The sequence below is a fragment of the Polyodon spathula genome, chromosome 3, assembly GCF_017654505.1.
Source record: "Polyodon spathula isolate WHYD16114869_AA chromosome 3, ASM1765450v1, whole genome shotgun sequence".
Taxonomy (NCBI): domain Eukaryota; kingdom Metazoa; phylum Chordata; class Actinopteri; order Acipenseriformes; family Polyodontidae; genus Polyodon; species Polyodon spathula.
In genome coordinates, this window is record NC_054536.1 from 71581313 (window position 1) to 71598843 (window position 17531).

Sequence of the window (17531 nt, forward strand, 5' to 3'; positions counted from 1 at the left end):
ACTTTTAGGAATCAGGAATTGGTAGATAGATCTTGAGCTACCTGAGCCAAAACAGTTAATACATCTTTTTTATTTATTTATTTTTTTTTATGTGAGTGTATCTAACAAAGCATTATAACAATCTCAAATGTCCAGTTTTGAAAGAAACAAATGTTATAGTTTATTTTTATTTTAAAACATCTTGTATGGCACTACACATGGTTAAAGAAATATCTGTTTGCCAGGCACTTTCAGTTTGTGTTGTACTTGCTTGGTCATTTCACCCCTTCAGGAGCTTCTTTCTTGCCATTGCCAGCCAGCCAGCCACCTGCTTCTCCTATCAACTGACATGCTTTTACCCAGAAGATAGTGCTGAGGTGAAATGACCCAAAAAGTGCAAACAGGTAATTCAAGGAAAATGCTTTGAAACTAAGCTTTTTAACCTAAAGTAGTACACTATGTCATGTGTTATAATAAAAATACTTGTGTGCTATAACATGTTTTTTTCGAAACTGCACATTTGAGACCGATTTAGTTAAATGAAGTGCAAAACAGGTAAGATTTCTGAAATTATTTGTTCCATCAGATAATCAGTTTTAATAGGAATTCCAGAAACTAAACAAAAATTGTTATCTGTGATCATTCTTTCTCTTTTACATTAGGACCCACCCAATGGTTAGTTTCATACTTGTTGCTCCATAAGATCTGTATTTAATTTTTTACATTAATTGACTCAAAAGTAGAGTATAGGTTTTAAGTAAAATTTAAACAAATATGTATTTAAATCCATGTGATCCCTCATCACAATGCAATGGCTGCGATGACCAATGTGGCCAACACAAATTAAGAAGAAAACCACTTTCAGAAAGAACTACTCTCAGAGCATGTTCTGATACACTCAGAAATAGGATGGATGTGATGTTTGTTTATAAGTTACTGCTTTTTGCTTTTAATATCACGAATATTAACACACTACTATTAACCTGACTTCTACAGAGTATGTACTCATGCATGGCGTGTCCTACAGTTTCTCAAAAAAAAAAAAAAAAAAAAAAAAAAAAATTCAACTTTATTTACTGTGTACTGTGCAAGCATTCAAGTTTAAGAGGTTGTTACGTTTTCACTTTAACATATTGATGTTTACTTGATCTATTAATACTTAGAATTTTTTTTTTTTTTCAGAAAAAAATCCACAGCCAGTCCCAAAGCAGATGTTCTTCAAATGAAGTTAATGAAACTAGGTATAATCTATACTCCAATATTGTGTATAGTGCACTCCTTAAGTGACATATCTCTGTAGGTGCCAGATAATATAAATTTGTATACAGTATAATGGTAGACTGCAGTAAAATGTACTCTATAGATCAACTGGTCACCATTCTTTTTCATCCTGGAACAAAACAAAAACCTAAAACTCATGTTAAAGTAAAATGTAAAACAGATACACAAATAACCAGGAAACAAAAACAATGTGAAGCACCCTAATTTTAGCTGTGATTCTTGGAACTGGAGCTGGCAAAGGAAACCCTTACAAATGATGTACTGTTTCTCACCAATGAAATGGCCACGAACACAGCAGGTTATGTCCATAAAAAAACATTGTGTTAGAGGGTGGTCCATTAATGGACACAGACCCAAAAATATTCACGCAAACAAGGTTATTTCTTAGGAAATGGTGTTGTAAATATTACATTCACCAATGTATTAGTTGATTTGAGATTTATTTTTTCATTTGCAGATGATATCAACGATGAGGAGGAGTTTTGTGAACTTAGCAGAGTACCCAGGTTTTCCAGAGCGTCGAGACTCAATGTAGATGCACATCCCATTGATCTTAACCTTGCAGTAGTAAGAATATTTAGATTTTCTTGTCTATTTTCTTTTCAACTTTTATTTTGGCATCATTGGCACCTGGGAAGCTTGAGAATGTCTGAAATATGCAGATGAGTTCCTAACTTTGAATCTGAAACTTTGTTAATCTCTTAAAAGCTACACATTCATGAACATGCTTGTCATCAGCTGATTTAACCTCAGAATAGACGTACTATCAGTTATTCTAACACTGACGGCCTCTTCACATTTATTTATCATAAAACTGGGGATGAGTCCAGGCCCCTATAGTGACTATTGATACAAGATTGAAAAAAAAGATTACTGTTACAACTGAACATATGTAGCCCACTGGAAAAATTGTGTGATAATGAAAATCATGGTTTCATTTGCAACCAATGTCTACATTTTACAGGCTTCCTACTTGACTCTAACCAACAGCTAAGGTTAAAAATGCAGTGTGTTTAGCAAAGGCAAGATATAAGACTGAACTGTATTGTGAGTCTTGATATATACCAGATCCATTAAATGCCATGAGAAAAGCCTTAAAATCAGACTTAATGTGCATCAAGCTTGAGTCTTAAGAGGTTGATTTTAAAAAGAGCCTTATTGCTGACTAAGGTCATCTGATAACCTTTAAAAGCACTCCCCTGAAAAACCAATGTACAGCCATGGCTAAAAGTTTTGTTTTGTTTTTTGTTTTTGTTTTTGTTTTTAAACTATGTGTACATAATTTTGATCTTTTATTTATCAATTAAAGAAAGTACATAACAACATTGCAAAAGTCATACTAGTAGTACAGTATTTCGTATTAGATTTTTTTTAAATGTTAATTTTTCGTTAAGTATATGGAAAACTACAAAGCCAAATGTAATTCAATATGTTAACGTAACATTATTCAACAGGTTTCATTCAACTTTATGATGCAAAATGAGTTAATTCTATAGGGCAGAGGTGCCCAAAGCACTGCCTGCATGCCTCCAATTGAACCTCATAATGTGCCCCACAATTAGCTGAGCAGCTGCCAAGCACTTGATTTATAGTAGTCTTTACAGCAGAGGTGTCCAAAGCGATTTGTTGATATTACACAGCAGTGCAGCAGGCAGGAGAGGAGGATTACATAGGAACACTAATGACTGACGCAACAGTTGAACTCAGCTATGCAAGCAATGGCAGCAGTGCGAAAAAATGCTAATGACTTGATTTTACAATGTATTGAATTGGCTGTTACTGTCATTAGCATTGTTAATAAATACTAAGACATGGTTTGGTGTTTATTATCAATGTATTACATTAACTTTTATTAAAAATAGTAATATAGTAAATTATTTGAGGCTTTTAATTTATTGAATTGAGTGTTGTCATTCAGTTGGCTGTTGTCATTGACAGAGGGAGTAAATACTAAAAAAAAAAAATGGTTGAAAATGGCTAGCCACACAAATAAATGCACTTAAACAAGGTACTTGAAATTTACAAACCATGCAATTTGGTTACGTTGTGGGCCGCAGCCTCACAGTAGCCTTGCTATGCGTCTCTCTTCTCTGTAAATTTTGGGCAACCCTGCTATACGGCAATGCAAAACTTTTGGCAATAGTTGTATACATCTGCTTTTAAAGACCTGTTTATCAGGATATTTTACACGTTGGAATAACAAAAACAAAGATCACTTGTCATCTTATATTTCTAGACTAAAGCAAGGTGTTACTTGAATTGTAAACTTGAATTATTTATGTTGAATGTCAAATGTGTTTGTAACGGGGATCTGTTACATGAGTGGGTTGTCACTGAATAATCATGAGGTGGACACATAGCACTGGGTGTTTGCATGCTGCACTCTAGGGTACCAGCAATGGTAATCCTAGTGCCAGATTTAATTAAGAAAACAAAGTTAAAAATAAAAGTTTGCCACACAAGTCACGCACTCGTCTCACTAAACAAGACATCCCACCCCAGGAACCTACTACACTACGACAACCCTCTCTATACGTTGTTGGTATCAACTTCCCCTAAACTAACCTATTGCTTCCGGAATGGCTTGCAGGAACGGAAAAACTGTTGCCTCAGGCCCTTCGTCAATGTATCGCTGAGCAGTAAGGTTGCTCTCAATCTGCACCAAAGGCGTTCATGTGTTAAAAGAGATTCCTCCTCACATCATCACACTTCCACCGGTTGACTTGAACAACGCAACAGTCAGCATAGAGGTCATCACGATGTCTCCATATATGTTGTCTTCCGTCAGATCTGTCAAGGGCAAAACAGCATTCGTTAATGCATAAAACACTCCATCACTCTCTCTGTCGCCACCTCAGTTGTTCTCTGGCCCACAGAAGACGACAATTTCGTCTCTCAGCTGTCAACATGTTACCCCTGGATGGCCTCCGAGCATGCAAATTATTTTCATGCAGACGGCGAGCTACTGTCATTCTGCTGATGTGCAGGTTATTTCTTCCTGGAATTTCTCATGCTGTAGCCAGTGCAGTCTGAAAATGCCGGTGTGGTGACCCTCTGCCTTCTAGGACATGGCTGTCCCCCATCTGTTTTCTTGGTTTCTCTGGACTAGTCTGCTGATTGTTGATTGTCGAAAGACAGAGCACAAGGAGGTTAAGTGACTTGCTCAAGGTCACACAGTGAGTGAGACAGGATTTGAATCTTGGACTTGGTTATGTCCTTCTATTTATTTATTTATTTATTTATTTATTTTTAACCACAGGACCACACATTTGCTGGCTAAATGCGGCAGGCTGAACCTGTGGTTCTTCAGCACAATCAAAAACATAAAACTTCTTGTAAACCCAGTTTAAGAAAGCTGAATGATGTATTATCTGTAAGAGTATTTTTAGTATAATTATGGTAATCGTGGTAAAGTAGCCTTTTCCATTTTCTGTTTTTGTTTTCAGGACCTCAAAAACATTCTTTTTGGCTCAAGTTTGGCCTGCTTTAATGATGAGTGGAAGATTCAGAGTTTCCCATTTAACGATTTACCTGATTTAAGATATGGCATTGTGCAGAAGAAGGTAATATAAACTATTCACTGTTCAGTCTCCAGGCAGCTTAGAAAGTCGTCACTCTCTCTCCACAGTCATCATTTATGTGGCATAGCAGCACATACCACACACGTTATACACGCTATAGGAAGTGCATGGCTAAAACATTGTATGACTTTAAAGGGTGGGTAAATCGTCTTCTCACGCTAAAGCCATACAATTGACCAAAACTTAATTGTTTATTTATTTATTTATTGCATGGAAACATGTTTGTACAATGATAGTACATAGCGCTTTCTTATGGAATGTATTAGTTGCTATACATTTTTTCTGACGTATCATATGATACTACCATAATATATAATGTGTAGATACAGACTATATGTATATTATAGTGCCATATATATATGTATAGATATGTGTACACATATATATATATATACATATATCTGTATCTCCTAATGTGTATATCTATATATATATCTATATGTACTACTCTATTTATATCATATATACATTATATACCTATCTATTGGTAAATATATGTAATATATCATATATATCACTATATATATATAACTATCTGTATATATACATATATTACACATATATATATATATATAGATATATATAATATACAGTGTATTATATCTATAATGTGGTATATATGTGTCTTTGTATGTCCTATCTGCTAATATCTATATTGTATTGCTACCTACATATATCAAATATATCCTTATATTTATGGTATATATATTTATCTCATATCTATATTTATATTTATTTGATAATATGTCTGTATCGTTATCTATATATCTGTTATATAATATATACATATTCTATATATGTGTATGTACATCCATGTGTATCATACTATCATATACATATATAACACAATATATAAATATATATATATACATATATATACACATATATATATATATGTGGTACTCTATATATATGTGGTCTAATATATATATTATGTATAAGATACCTTATATATATTTATATATCACATAGATAGTCTACGATATATAATAAAAAATATATATACTATATAGATGTATATATCATGTGATCTATAGATTATATATATATGTCTATATATTTACACATATATATATATATATATATATATATATATCATACATATATATATATATATATATATACATACATACATATACACACACACACATACACACACAGTGGCTCTCAAAAGTGTTCACCCCCCTTGGACTTTTCTACATTTTATTGGATTAAAACTTGTAATTAAAATGGATTTATTGGGAGTTTTTGCCACTGATCAACACAAAAAAAGTCCATAATGTCAAAGTGAAAAATTGTTCTAAATTAATTACAAATATAAAACAGAAAATAATTGATTGCATAAGTATTCACCCCCTTTGCTATGACACAGCTAAATATGCTCTGGTCCAACCAGTTGTCTTTAGAAGTCAAATAATTAGTTGGATGGAGTCTGTCTGTGTGCAATTAAGGTGTTTCACATGATTTCAGGTTAAGTACACCTGTCTCTGGGAGGTCCCACAGTTCGTTAGTACATTTCCTAACAAAAACTACATCATGAAGATGAAGGAACATTCAAAGCAAATCTGGAATGAGGTTGTTCCAAAGCACCAATTAGGGGTAGGTAATATCCCCCGGAGTACAGTAAAGTCCATTATTAAGAAATGGAAAGAATATGGCACAACTTTGAATCTGTCCAGAACAGGCCGACCTCAAAATCTGAGTATCTGTGCGAAAAGGGCTCTAGTCAGGGAGGCTACCAAGAGGCCTATGGCAACTCAAAAGGAGTTACAGTCTTCCATGGCTAAGCTGGGAGACACTGTGCATACGGAAACAATAGCCCGGGTGCTTCACAAAACTGGCCTTTATGGGAGATTGGCAAAAAGAAAGCCATTGTTGAAAAAAACACATCAAAGCTCAACTAGAGTTTACCAGAAGGCATGTGGGAGACTCTGAGACCAAGTGAAAGAAGATTCTATGGTCTGATGAGACCAAAATAGAGCTTTTTGGTCTCAACGCTAAGCGCTATGTTTGGTGAAAGCCTAACGCCGCACATCATTCTGAGAACACCATCCCTACGGTGAAGCATGGTGGTGGCAGCATCATGCTATGGGGATGCTTCTCTGCGTCAGGGCCTAGAGAGCTTATGAAGATAGAGGGCAAAATGGATGAAGCAAAGTACAGAGAAATCCTGGAGGAAAACCTGTAGAAGTCTGCAGGAGACCTGGGACTTGGAAGAAGATTCATCTTCCAGCAGGACAATGACTCCAAACCTACAGCCAAAACCACACTGGAGTGGCTTAAAAACAAAAAGGTCAATGTCCTGGAGTGGCCCAGTCAAAGCCCGGACCTCAATCCAATTGAGAATATGTGGAAAGAGTTGAAAATTGCTGTTCACCAAAGGTCCCCATCCAACTTGACGGAGCTTGAGCAATTTTGGAAAGAAGAATGTGCAAAGCTGGTAGAGACTGATCCAAATAGACTGTAATGGCTGTAATTGCTGCCAAAGGTACCTCTACCAAATATTGACTCAAGGGGGTGAATACTTATGCAATCAATTATTTTTCTGTTTTGTATTTGTAATTAATTTAGAACAATTTGTAGATTTTATTTTTCCTTTGACATTATGGACTTTTTTGTGTTGATAAGTGGCAAAAACTCTTAATTAAATCCATTTTGATTCCATTTTGCAACACAGTAAAATGTGGAAAAGTCCAAGGGGTGAATACTTTTGAGAGCCACTAGTATATATATATATATATGATCTATATATAGATATATTATATATATATATATATATATATCGATCTAATCTATATAGATATCAATATAGTATATCTATATAGATATATATAGATATATCTATATAGATATAGCTATCTCTTAGAGATATATATACGATATAGATATATATATCTATATAATATATATATCTATATATATATATATATCTATATATCTATAGATATATATAGCTATATCGTATATATATTATATAATATCTATATATATATATATATATATAATAAGATATAATATATCTATATATTATAATATATATATCTATAGATATATCTATATATATATATATCTATATCTATATCGATATAGATATCTATCGATATAGATATCTATATCGATATAGCTATCTCTATAGATATAGCTATCTATATCGATATAGCTATATCTATAGATATAGATATATCTATATATCTATAGATATAGATATAGCTATATCTATAGATATAGCTATATCTATAGATATAGCTATATCTATATATAGATATATATAGATATATCTATATAGATATAGCTATATCGATATAGATATATCTATATCTAGATAGATATCTATATCTATATAGATATCTATATCATCTATATAGATATATATATATCGATATATATATATATATCTATCTATATATATATATAGATATCTATAGATATATCTATATAGATATATCGATATATTATATATATCTATATATAATATATATATATATATATAGATATAGATATATATATATATATATATATATATCTATATATATAGATATATAGATATATATATATATATATAGATATATATATATATATATATATATATTATTAGAAAGATAGATATATTAGATAGATATATATATATAGATATATATATATATGTTTTTATATATATATATAGATATATATATATTATATATATATATATAGATATAGATTATATATATAATAGATAGTGCGATGTCTGTTTTGTTTTTTGTGTGTGTGTTTTTTTTTTTTTTTTTTTTAATATATTACATTTTGTTGGTGGTCAAATGAGGCAGGCTGCACTTTCAGTGTTTTAACACAACCTAAAAACTTTGTGGAAACCCAGTCTAAGAAAGCTGTACAATTGCACAGTTTTCACAGTTGCAGAACTTGTAAGGGAATGCTACACAGTTTGAAAAAACGTCAACCTGATTTGTACATGTTTTTCTTGTGGGTCTAAAAAACATGAATGCATTGGTTTTCCAGGGCGGACCTTGTGGAGTACTGGCTTCTGTCCAAGCCTGTGTGTTGCAAAAGCTCCTCTTTGAAGAGACTAACAGCAGCAATACATTTCAGTAAGTGCATATTTTACAAGCAAAACATGAATCTTCTCACACACTCATCACCAAAATTGTAATACGGTTGGTGTTCTGACATCTATGCCCAATGCATTATCAATTGATTTATTATTGTTCATTGAGCTGATTGGATAGGATAAATTGTTGGCATACAATACAATTTAAAAGACCAGATTTAGTTTGGCTCAGTCAGAACTTCTTCTGTTAGTGTGGATTCCCATGAAGGATAATTCAATTAAATGCTTTTAGGCTTTGCTGTGCATGTCTTTCAGAGTGAAACAACGAACAAATAATAATTTGAATATAATAAAACAAGTTCAGAGCAGGTGGCAAAAACAAAACAAACATTCATTTAACTTTTGAAGCTAGCTTACTTTTTAAAGAGGGCTATAGCAAGTAACAATTCAGGTTTTACAGTAAGTTAACATTATTACACTTTGCCCAGAGTATTAGATCTTTAGTTTCATGTCTTTTTGCCACTCAAATCTGAAAGGTGTGATTACATTTAAGTACATTTAGTGCATTAATATCTGTTGTGTCCACACTGATAAGCATTAGTCTTCTTACTGTCTCTGCTAATAGGGATGACCTGATTCTAGTTTTGATCAAATTGTGCTTTGTGAAATCTCTTTCACAGTCTGCAGTACTGAGAGGGATGCAACGTGCTAGAGATACAATACACTACTCATATCAGAGTTCTAGATGACTCTGACATTTCAGGAAAATCAAGTGTGGCATATTGGTTGGCCATAATCTGCTTAAAGTTTGCCTATTCAACCTTTCACCATGCTTTTCCTTTAGCACATGTAGTGAAGGCAGAGTGGCTATTTAGCTAAATGTGCATGATGAAATGTTCGGAAGATTAAACTAAGTTGGCTTAGACTCTGAAGGATATCTACTGGAAAGTGTGTGGAAGCAATACACTTTTAGCTTTGTATACATTTCAAAATACCACCAGCCTTAGCTCACTGAGCTAACAGTGTCACAAAAGCATCATAGTTACAAAGAATCATCAGCCAGCCCCCCCTGTAAAGATAACCACCTAATAGAGTACACAGCGAAACACTTCCAGTGTGTAATGCTCAGGATGTCTTTCTTCAGTCTCCCTAAGTCTGCTGGTGAGTAATGGTAATACTGGTAAATGGTGTTAACAGTGTTCTGGTACCCATCAAAGTATGTTGTCTTGGTTGCTGCTTGGCCACTAGCAAGGGCAAGTCTGTGTGCCATGCAGTGTATGCCTAACAAATAGGGATTTTGGTTTCTGAAAAGAGCAATGAAACCTCTTACACCAGTCATCACAACACCGCAGTATTAAGCCCCCATCAGTAACTTTAACACGATTTGAGATTTTGCCCTGTACATTTGTCACCTTCCAGCTCAAATCAGAAAAGGCACTGCAACAGATTCTTTCTTTACTTAACACAAACACTTAGCGATTTGTCTACTGAAACATCTGTTTCATCTGTCATTGTGGCACATGGGTCATATGGCGGTCAAGATGGGAACTTTTGCCCACAGGGGCAGAGGCACCCAGCAGCTCAGCCTACTGCGTCCTCAAAAACCCTGAATCAGCACAACCACATTGCACCCATAAATTGATAATAAAGACATCCAATAATTATTTTCTTCAAGTTGCAACTTTATTAATGAGATTGAATTTGTTTCCAAAAGATTTTCCTTTCTCCAATGTCAGACTGTTTCAGCAAAGTAAAACATATCTTGCAAAATGTTATTAGAAATAGTTTTTTTTTTCCCTCCCAATTCATTTAGATTTGTTATCCCCCTTCTGTTCCATGTTTGCGGCTCTGACCTGTTGACTCGGCTCTCCCCTAAATGTATTTTCATTTCTTTAAGGGACAGTACTTCTAGTGAATATTAAACAAAAACAAACTATCTATCTATCTATCTATCTATCTATCTATCTATCTCTGGAAAAAATTGAGACCACTGCAAATTTTTCTTAAATCAGCATCTCTACATGTGTGGCAGCCATTCCATTCTAGTGTCTGTTGAATTCCAATACAGGCACACCTCATTCTACTGAATAAGGTACTGATTAGGGGATCACCTGAACCAAATCTTATTTAACGAGGAAAAGTATAAAAACCACTCCTGTGGTCATCACTATCCTCTTGCAATAGGACCAGCTGGATGGCAAAACAGTGCTAGTAGTACCTCAAAAGTAATTAGAATAAAAAAATAACTATTGACCATGCCCAAAGAGTTGAAAAGGAAAGTTTTGAGTGAGGAAAATAAGGGTTAAATTCTGGCTTTACTGGCAGAGGGATACAGTGAGCGTCGGGTTGCTTCCATCCTTAAAATTTCAAAGACAGCGGTTCATAAGAACAAGGTCAAGCAGCACACACTGGGGACAACAAAGCTACAGACCGGCAGAGAGCGAAAACGACTCTCCACTGACCGGGATGACCGCCAACTCATTCAAATGTCACTCAGCAACCGTAGGATGACATCAAGTGACCTACAAAAAGAATGGCAAATGGCAGCTGGGGTGAAGTGCACGGCGAGGACGGTTCGAAACAGGCTCCTAGGGGCAGGGCTGAAGTCGTGCAAAGCTAGAAAAAAGCCCTTCATCAATGAGAAGCAAAGAAAAGCCAGGCCGAGGTTTGCAAAAGACCGTAAGGATTGGACCGTAGAGGACTGGAGTAAGGTCATCTTCTCTGACGAGTCCAATTTTCAGCTTTGCCCAACGTCTGGTCATCTAATGGTTAGACTGAGACCTGGAGAGGCCTACAAACCACAGCGTCTCGCACCCACTGTGAAATGTGGTGGAGGATCGGTGATGATCTGGGGGTGCTTCAGCAAGGCTGGAATTGGGCAGATTTGTCTTTGTGAGGGACGCATTAATCAAGCCAAGTACAAGGTTGTCCTGGAAGAAAACTTGCTTCCTTCTGCTCTGACAATGTTCCCCAACTCTGAGGATTGGTTTTTCCAGCAGGACAAAGCTGCTTGAATTTTTGCGCCAGTAGTGGCATAAAGTCAACCAACATCAATGTGAAAGACTGGTGGAGAGCATGCCAAGACGCATGAAAGCTGTGCTTGAAAATCAGAGTTATTCCACCAAATATTGATTTCTGAACTCTTCCTAAGTTAAAACATTAGTATTGTGTTGTTTAAAAATGAATATGAACTTATTTTCTTTGCATTATTGTTATTTTGACCAGTTGTCATTTTCTGCAAATAAATGCTCTAAATGACAATATTTTTATTTGGAATTTGGGAGAAATGTTGTCAGTAGTTTATAGAATAAAACAAAAATGTTTATTTTACCCAAACACATACCTATAAATAGTAAAACCAGAGAAACTGATAATTTTGCAGTGGTCTCTTAATTTTTTCCAGAGGTGTGTGTGTATATATATATATATATATATATATATATATATATATATATATATATATATATATAATATATATATAAATATATATATATAATAAAACTAGAAATAAAGCATTAGTTTAGCATTTTACTCATTCATAAGCCATTCACTTCCAGCAATTCTTGATAGCTATCTTTATTGCTAAAATGAAATACGTTTGAGCATATTTGCATCATAAACAATCAACATGTGTCCAAGCTCTTAATGCAGCCCACATTAGGAATACATGGAAACAACCGTCCTTGAGTTTATGTAATGTGTGAAGCTGTAACATAAAACAGCAACACAATTCTGTAGACTTAACTATTTGCAAAACATTTTGTGAATACTGATGAACTTTCCCAGTTCTGCATTTAATTGCCGAAATATATCAAGCATTTATTTTTTTATGTGTTTTTAAAGACGACTGCAGCCTTCAAATTCTCATAGAAGCAAGAAACTTGCATTGGCAATAGCTGACATCTTGTGGCGTGCCGGAGACAGAAAGGCTGTTGTTGCACTGTAAGTTAATGTTTGTTACAACTTTTACTTTAATTAAAATAAAAAAAAAAATACATGTGATTCTTTAGCAGTATTAGGAAGACACAACAGAATTATGCCTTATAGTTTTGATAGAGTATAAATACATAAAGAAGCATTATTTAAATTCCATTACATTTTTGTGTTATAAACAAATGATATTCTAACTGATGCTCCATAACTTGTTTTCAGTTTTCTAATGTATAGTGTGTGATTTTCTTTATAGATCCTCTGGAGAAAAACAATTCATTCCAGCAGGAAGATATAAATCAGATGGAATTCTTGAAACGGTGTGGATTTATTACTATTATTATTTTTTATTAAAGTCAGGCTTTCTAAATTAGGCTTTCTAAATTTTAAAGTAAACTGCAGTTACACTTTTGGAATTTCACTGTGATGAGTGAAAGGGTTTTGACTTTTGGTATGCCAATAAATTGTACAAATCCTGTGAATTATCATTGTTTTTTTTTTTTTTTTTTTTTTTTGCATGTCATAGGGTGGCTTGTATCATTAATCAGTTCACTCTGTGTTTTATATATTGTACCGATTTTATTTAAACCTATAACTATTTTTGTCTTTTTTTTATTTTTAAGATAATACTTCACACAGTGAGTAGTCAAGAAGACTTAACATTGTTTTTGGAGCAGAATATTCACCAGGTATGCGGTTAGTACTGTGCATTTTGAAAAGAGGAACACATTGTAATAACTTAAGGGCTCAATGTTGTGAGCTCTGGGTTGTATGGGGCATCTAAGATACACCTGGGAAATTATATGGTAATTTTATTCCATGGTATTTGTGATTAAACTAAAATGAGTCCCAAGCTTTAAAAATTTTAAATGAGCAGTTGTGGAAATTTTAAAAATGCACCCTGGTAATTCCAGGGAACTCAGCCTTTTTACTTCTTTCTTCCAGTTTGAGTTGGGCCCTTACGGGTGTATTCTACTTACGGTTTCTGCTATTCTATCAAGATCTACAGACCTGTAAGTACAAGTTGATGAGTGTTTGAATTCCAGGTAAACAGAACAAAGTTAGATTAACTGCCTAATTATATGTATTTTACCACTACAACCAAAGACCATACTATGATGTTTAAAATTGGAGGGGAACATAATGAGATACCATAGGTAAGTCGCACGCGAGTTGTCATGTGTAGAACAAAGTCAGTCCTTTTTATCTGATGAAGAGACAACTGGCTTTTACATAAGTTTGTATTTTATGAATAACTGCTGTAGTTGCATCATAAGAACATCAGATAAGCTGTGTATGAGCCAGGGTTGCCAACTGGCTCCAGAATTTACAGACTGAAACCACAAACGAATTGATGTTAAATCAACAAGTAAAGTGGGTGTGAATTACGTGAGTGGCTTCAATAAATGTGTTCAATTGTTTAATTGCAGTGGCAATTCTATCCAGAGAGCATACGTATCAAAATAGTGCAGTTCCGTCGGTATAGAGAATTGTGCACTCGCCCGCACTCTTTCTTGTTTAACCTTGGGGTTAAGTTTCTATTAATGTAATTAATTCATATTTCTGCTTCATACAGTACCGCCCCAATCAGACAAATACAGCAAATCAGCAAGCTGTATAGGTCTGATTGATGGAAATGATCCTCACAGGAAGTAATTCTCGCCCCCAGACAGCTGTGTGCTTTTAGTAATAGTTAGCAAAACAATGACATTCTTTTAGCGACAACTCGCGCAATTTACACTCATGTTTCATGTTCAATAAAATAAATTAATTTGAGGTTAGAGAGGCGATTTAAAAGACCTGACCTGGCTTAAAGTGTCCATAAATTCTGGAGCCAGTTGGCAACCCTGATGAGAGCTGACCACTCGGCCCTCAGTGCCCGCCCTACTCCTAGTACAGTGACTAATTGATCCCAGAACTGCATCTGTTCATCTTTCTCAGAGACTCGGCAGCTACAACACCGATTGGTAATACAACCTATCAAGTATATCTGGAAGCTAAATGGCTGTTCGCACTTAATCGGTTTTGTATTATATTATATTACATATATATATATATATATATATATATATATATATATATATATATATAATATCTATATTATAATATATATATATATATGTTGTGCACGTGTGACACACACATACACACTCCTGCATATTACGTCCTGTTGATTATATATATAGGACAACAATATATATATATATAGTTGTCCCGCATTATATACACACATATGCAGGAGTGTGCACACACCACATATATATATATATATATATATATATATATATATATATATATATATGTCCAGCATTAATTCCCTCCCCCCGTCTTCCTTAACACCACCCTTGCATACCGCAAGCTATTCTCTCTGAATAAATGTCACCAATATGTAAATAAGCATTTCCCTTATTGTAGCACCAGCGAAATAATCATGACCAGTAAAAACATCACAAAGTTAACCTTTGACTTGCTTTGCTAATTTGTTGTTAACTGAACGTTGTAACCAATGTCATAAAAAAAAATAAATAATAATAATACGGTAGAGTTGTGTTTTGTTTACGTGCAAGTTTTGTAGTGAAGGTTGAGTTAAACTAAAACATCAGTTTTGTAAACAGCAGAAGTGTGTGGTTTTTTTTTCATTTTAAAAAAGTTTTTGCCTGTACATATTCAATGTTTTTTTGTTTTTTTTAACTGCTTAAAAAAGAATGCTGTTGAGCTTAAATTGCGTTGTGAAATAAATAGATGGCATCGTTCAATGGGGGATAGTATTCAGCAGGCCACATCTGTTGGCGGAATGTCAATAAACTAAAAAGAATGTCTGCTGTGGTAAGCCGCACATTTTTCCTGGATATTTGGCAAGATGAAATGCACATTTGGATTTGTTCTTAACATTGTCACAGGAATATTTTTCATATTTGTTTGACAATTTACAGTAAACAAGTGTACCATAACTTACGCTTTCCCAGATGGTCGCCACATGGTTTACATATGTCAAAGGAAAGGGAAACACTACTTCTTATCACCTGTTTTTAACTTGGTAATTGTTTCGTTTAAGCTGGGATTTCAATCAGCAACCTTCTCTGGTTCACCCGTTTCCATTTTGTAGGGTAGTGGCTCCAGCCAACTTAAAACAAAAGGGTGGAGAAAACAACTATGACTTTTACACAGGACAAACTGTTTGGAAAATGTCTGGTATTTCCACACCAATAGGCGGGATTACGGGGAGACATTTGCCCCACACTCCCCACTCCTCCACTTTCTACAACATAAATATGTTCAAGAGGTAGAGATGCAGTATCAGATAAACTACACATTCCTGAATTGTAACCATTTTCTTTTTTAAACTGCATCTTAATCGATATCATATTTTATAAAAAATGCACTAGAATCACTATTGCTGCATGAGGAAACAGTCATACCGATCTTCTTAAAAAGTGCTGTAGATCAGCGGTTGCAAAACTGTGGGTTGCAAAAAGTCCCAGGCTGGGTCTTTGAACAGGAAGGGTAAGGTTACCAATGTAAAGGACAATATTATTATTTTTATATTAAAATAAACAATACAACATGGTGACAACTTTTTAGAAAATGTGTCATTATTAGGAAGCATATCAGAATCATAATCAAAAAAACTTTGTACTTTTACTGTGTGCTATTTGGCTAGTATTTGTTTTGGTAATGTTAAAAAAAAAATAAAATAAATCACAATTTTTTTAAAAAAAAGCCTCTCTGTATTGTAAAAGCAATGCAGCCCCGTATAATCGTTAAGAAGCAAATGTTATTCCCTGTCTCAGTGGACATTACAGAAGATAATGCTAGGTGTAAGGAGGTTGCACAAAAATCCAATGTGTCCTGCTGTCGAATAATACTGTGCAAAGGTAACACTAATTGAAAACATGCTGGATGATAGAGGTTTGCAGCTGACTAATGGCTTTGCACGCCAAATTGATTCTTGATTATAGGTACTTTAACTTTTACTGTTAATACTCCCTGCATTTGATTGATACAGGTAGCATGTTGTATTTGAGTGGTTGAACTTTGACTTAAATTTGAAGGTGGTATTATTAGATTAGGCCTGCATCACAGTGACGTGCTGTTATTTTTATTAGAGCTTCATTTATTGATTGTTGTGTACGTTCGCAAGCCAGACAGCGTCATCAGGTTTAATCCCAAAGTGGTACAATGATTGTTTCAAAATACAGTGGTTTATATGTAGCGAACTAATTCAATAGTGAGACTTTTGTTGGAATTAATGCTAATTAATTCCTCTCTCTCACTGGTGACCAAACAATACAGTACTCAGTGACAGTAGCTACAGATGAAAAGATTTTCAAATTGAAAAGGACAACTGAAAAAATGTAGTGATCACCAAAAAAAGAGTTCATGTTTTAGTACATGTAAATTTTTGCAGGGCATCTCAAAAGGCATGGCCAAATGTCAAAGCCAGTCAAAAAGATGTACTACTGTTTATGCAACTATCTATTACATCTGTAATAAAATGCTGTTCTTTAATCACAAGCGTTTTCTTGGCTTTAACATTACCTTTTATGTTTTCTTTAGCTTGATGTATTTATTGCAAGACATTGTATACTAACCTCAAAGTTTTGCATGGGACCTTCTTTGCAGGGTCATAAGAGATTTTGATGTGCCTACAAATTCACTAATTGGGGCTCATGGATACTGCACACAGGTTGGTATGGTCACCTTGAAGCAACTAA

General features: G+C 34.2%; 1 protein-coding gene across 2 annotated transcripts in view; it reads left to right on the top strand.

The window, feature by feature from the left end:
- The window catches only part of mindy4 (MINDY lysine 48 deubiquitinase 4), a 38987-nt gene that overhangs the window by 13778 nt on the left and 7678 nt on the right, over window positions 1–17531 (top strand). For both annotated transcript variants that reach the window (XM_041245811.1, XM_041245812.1), the window contains 9 exons: window positions 1162–1220; window positions 1718–1827; window positions 4707–4823; window positions 8838–8926; window positions 12730–12828; window positions 13073–13136; window positions 13440–13505; window positions 13762–13829; window positions 17440–17503. In XM_041245811.1, the coding sequence (XP_041101745.1) occupies window positions 1162–1220; window positions 1718–1827; window positions 4707–4823; window positions 8838–8926; window positions 12730–12828; window positions 13073–13136; window positions 13440–13505; window positions 13762–13829; window positions 17440–17503 (736 nt within the window). The remainder of the gene's footprint in view (window positions 1–1161; window positions 1221–1717; window positions 1828–4706; window positions 4824–8837; window positions 8927–12729; window positions 12829–13072; window positions 13137–13439; window positions 13506–13761; window positions 13830–17439; window positions 17504–17531) is intronic.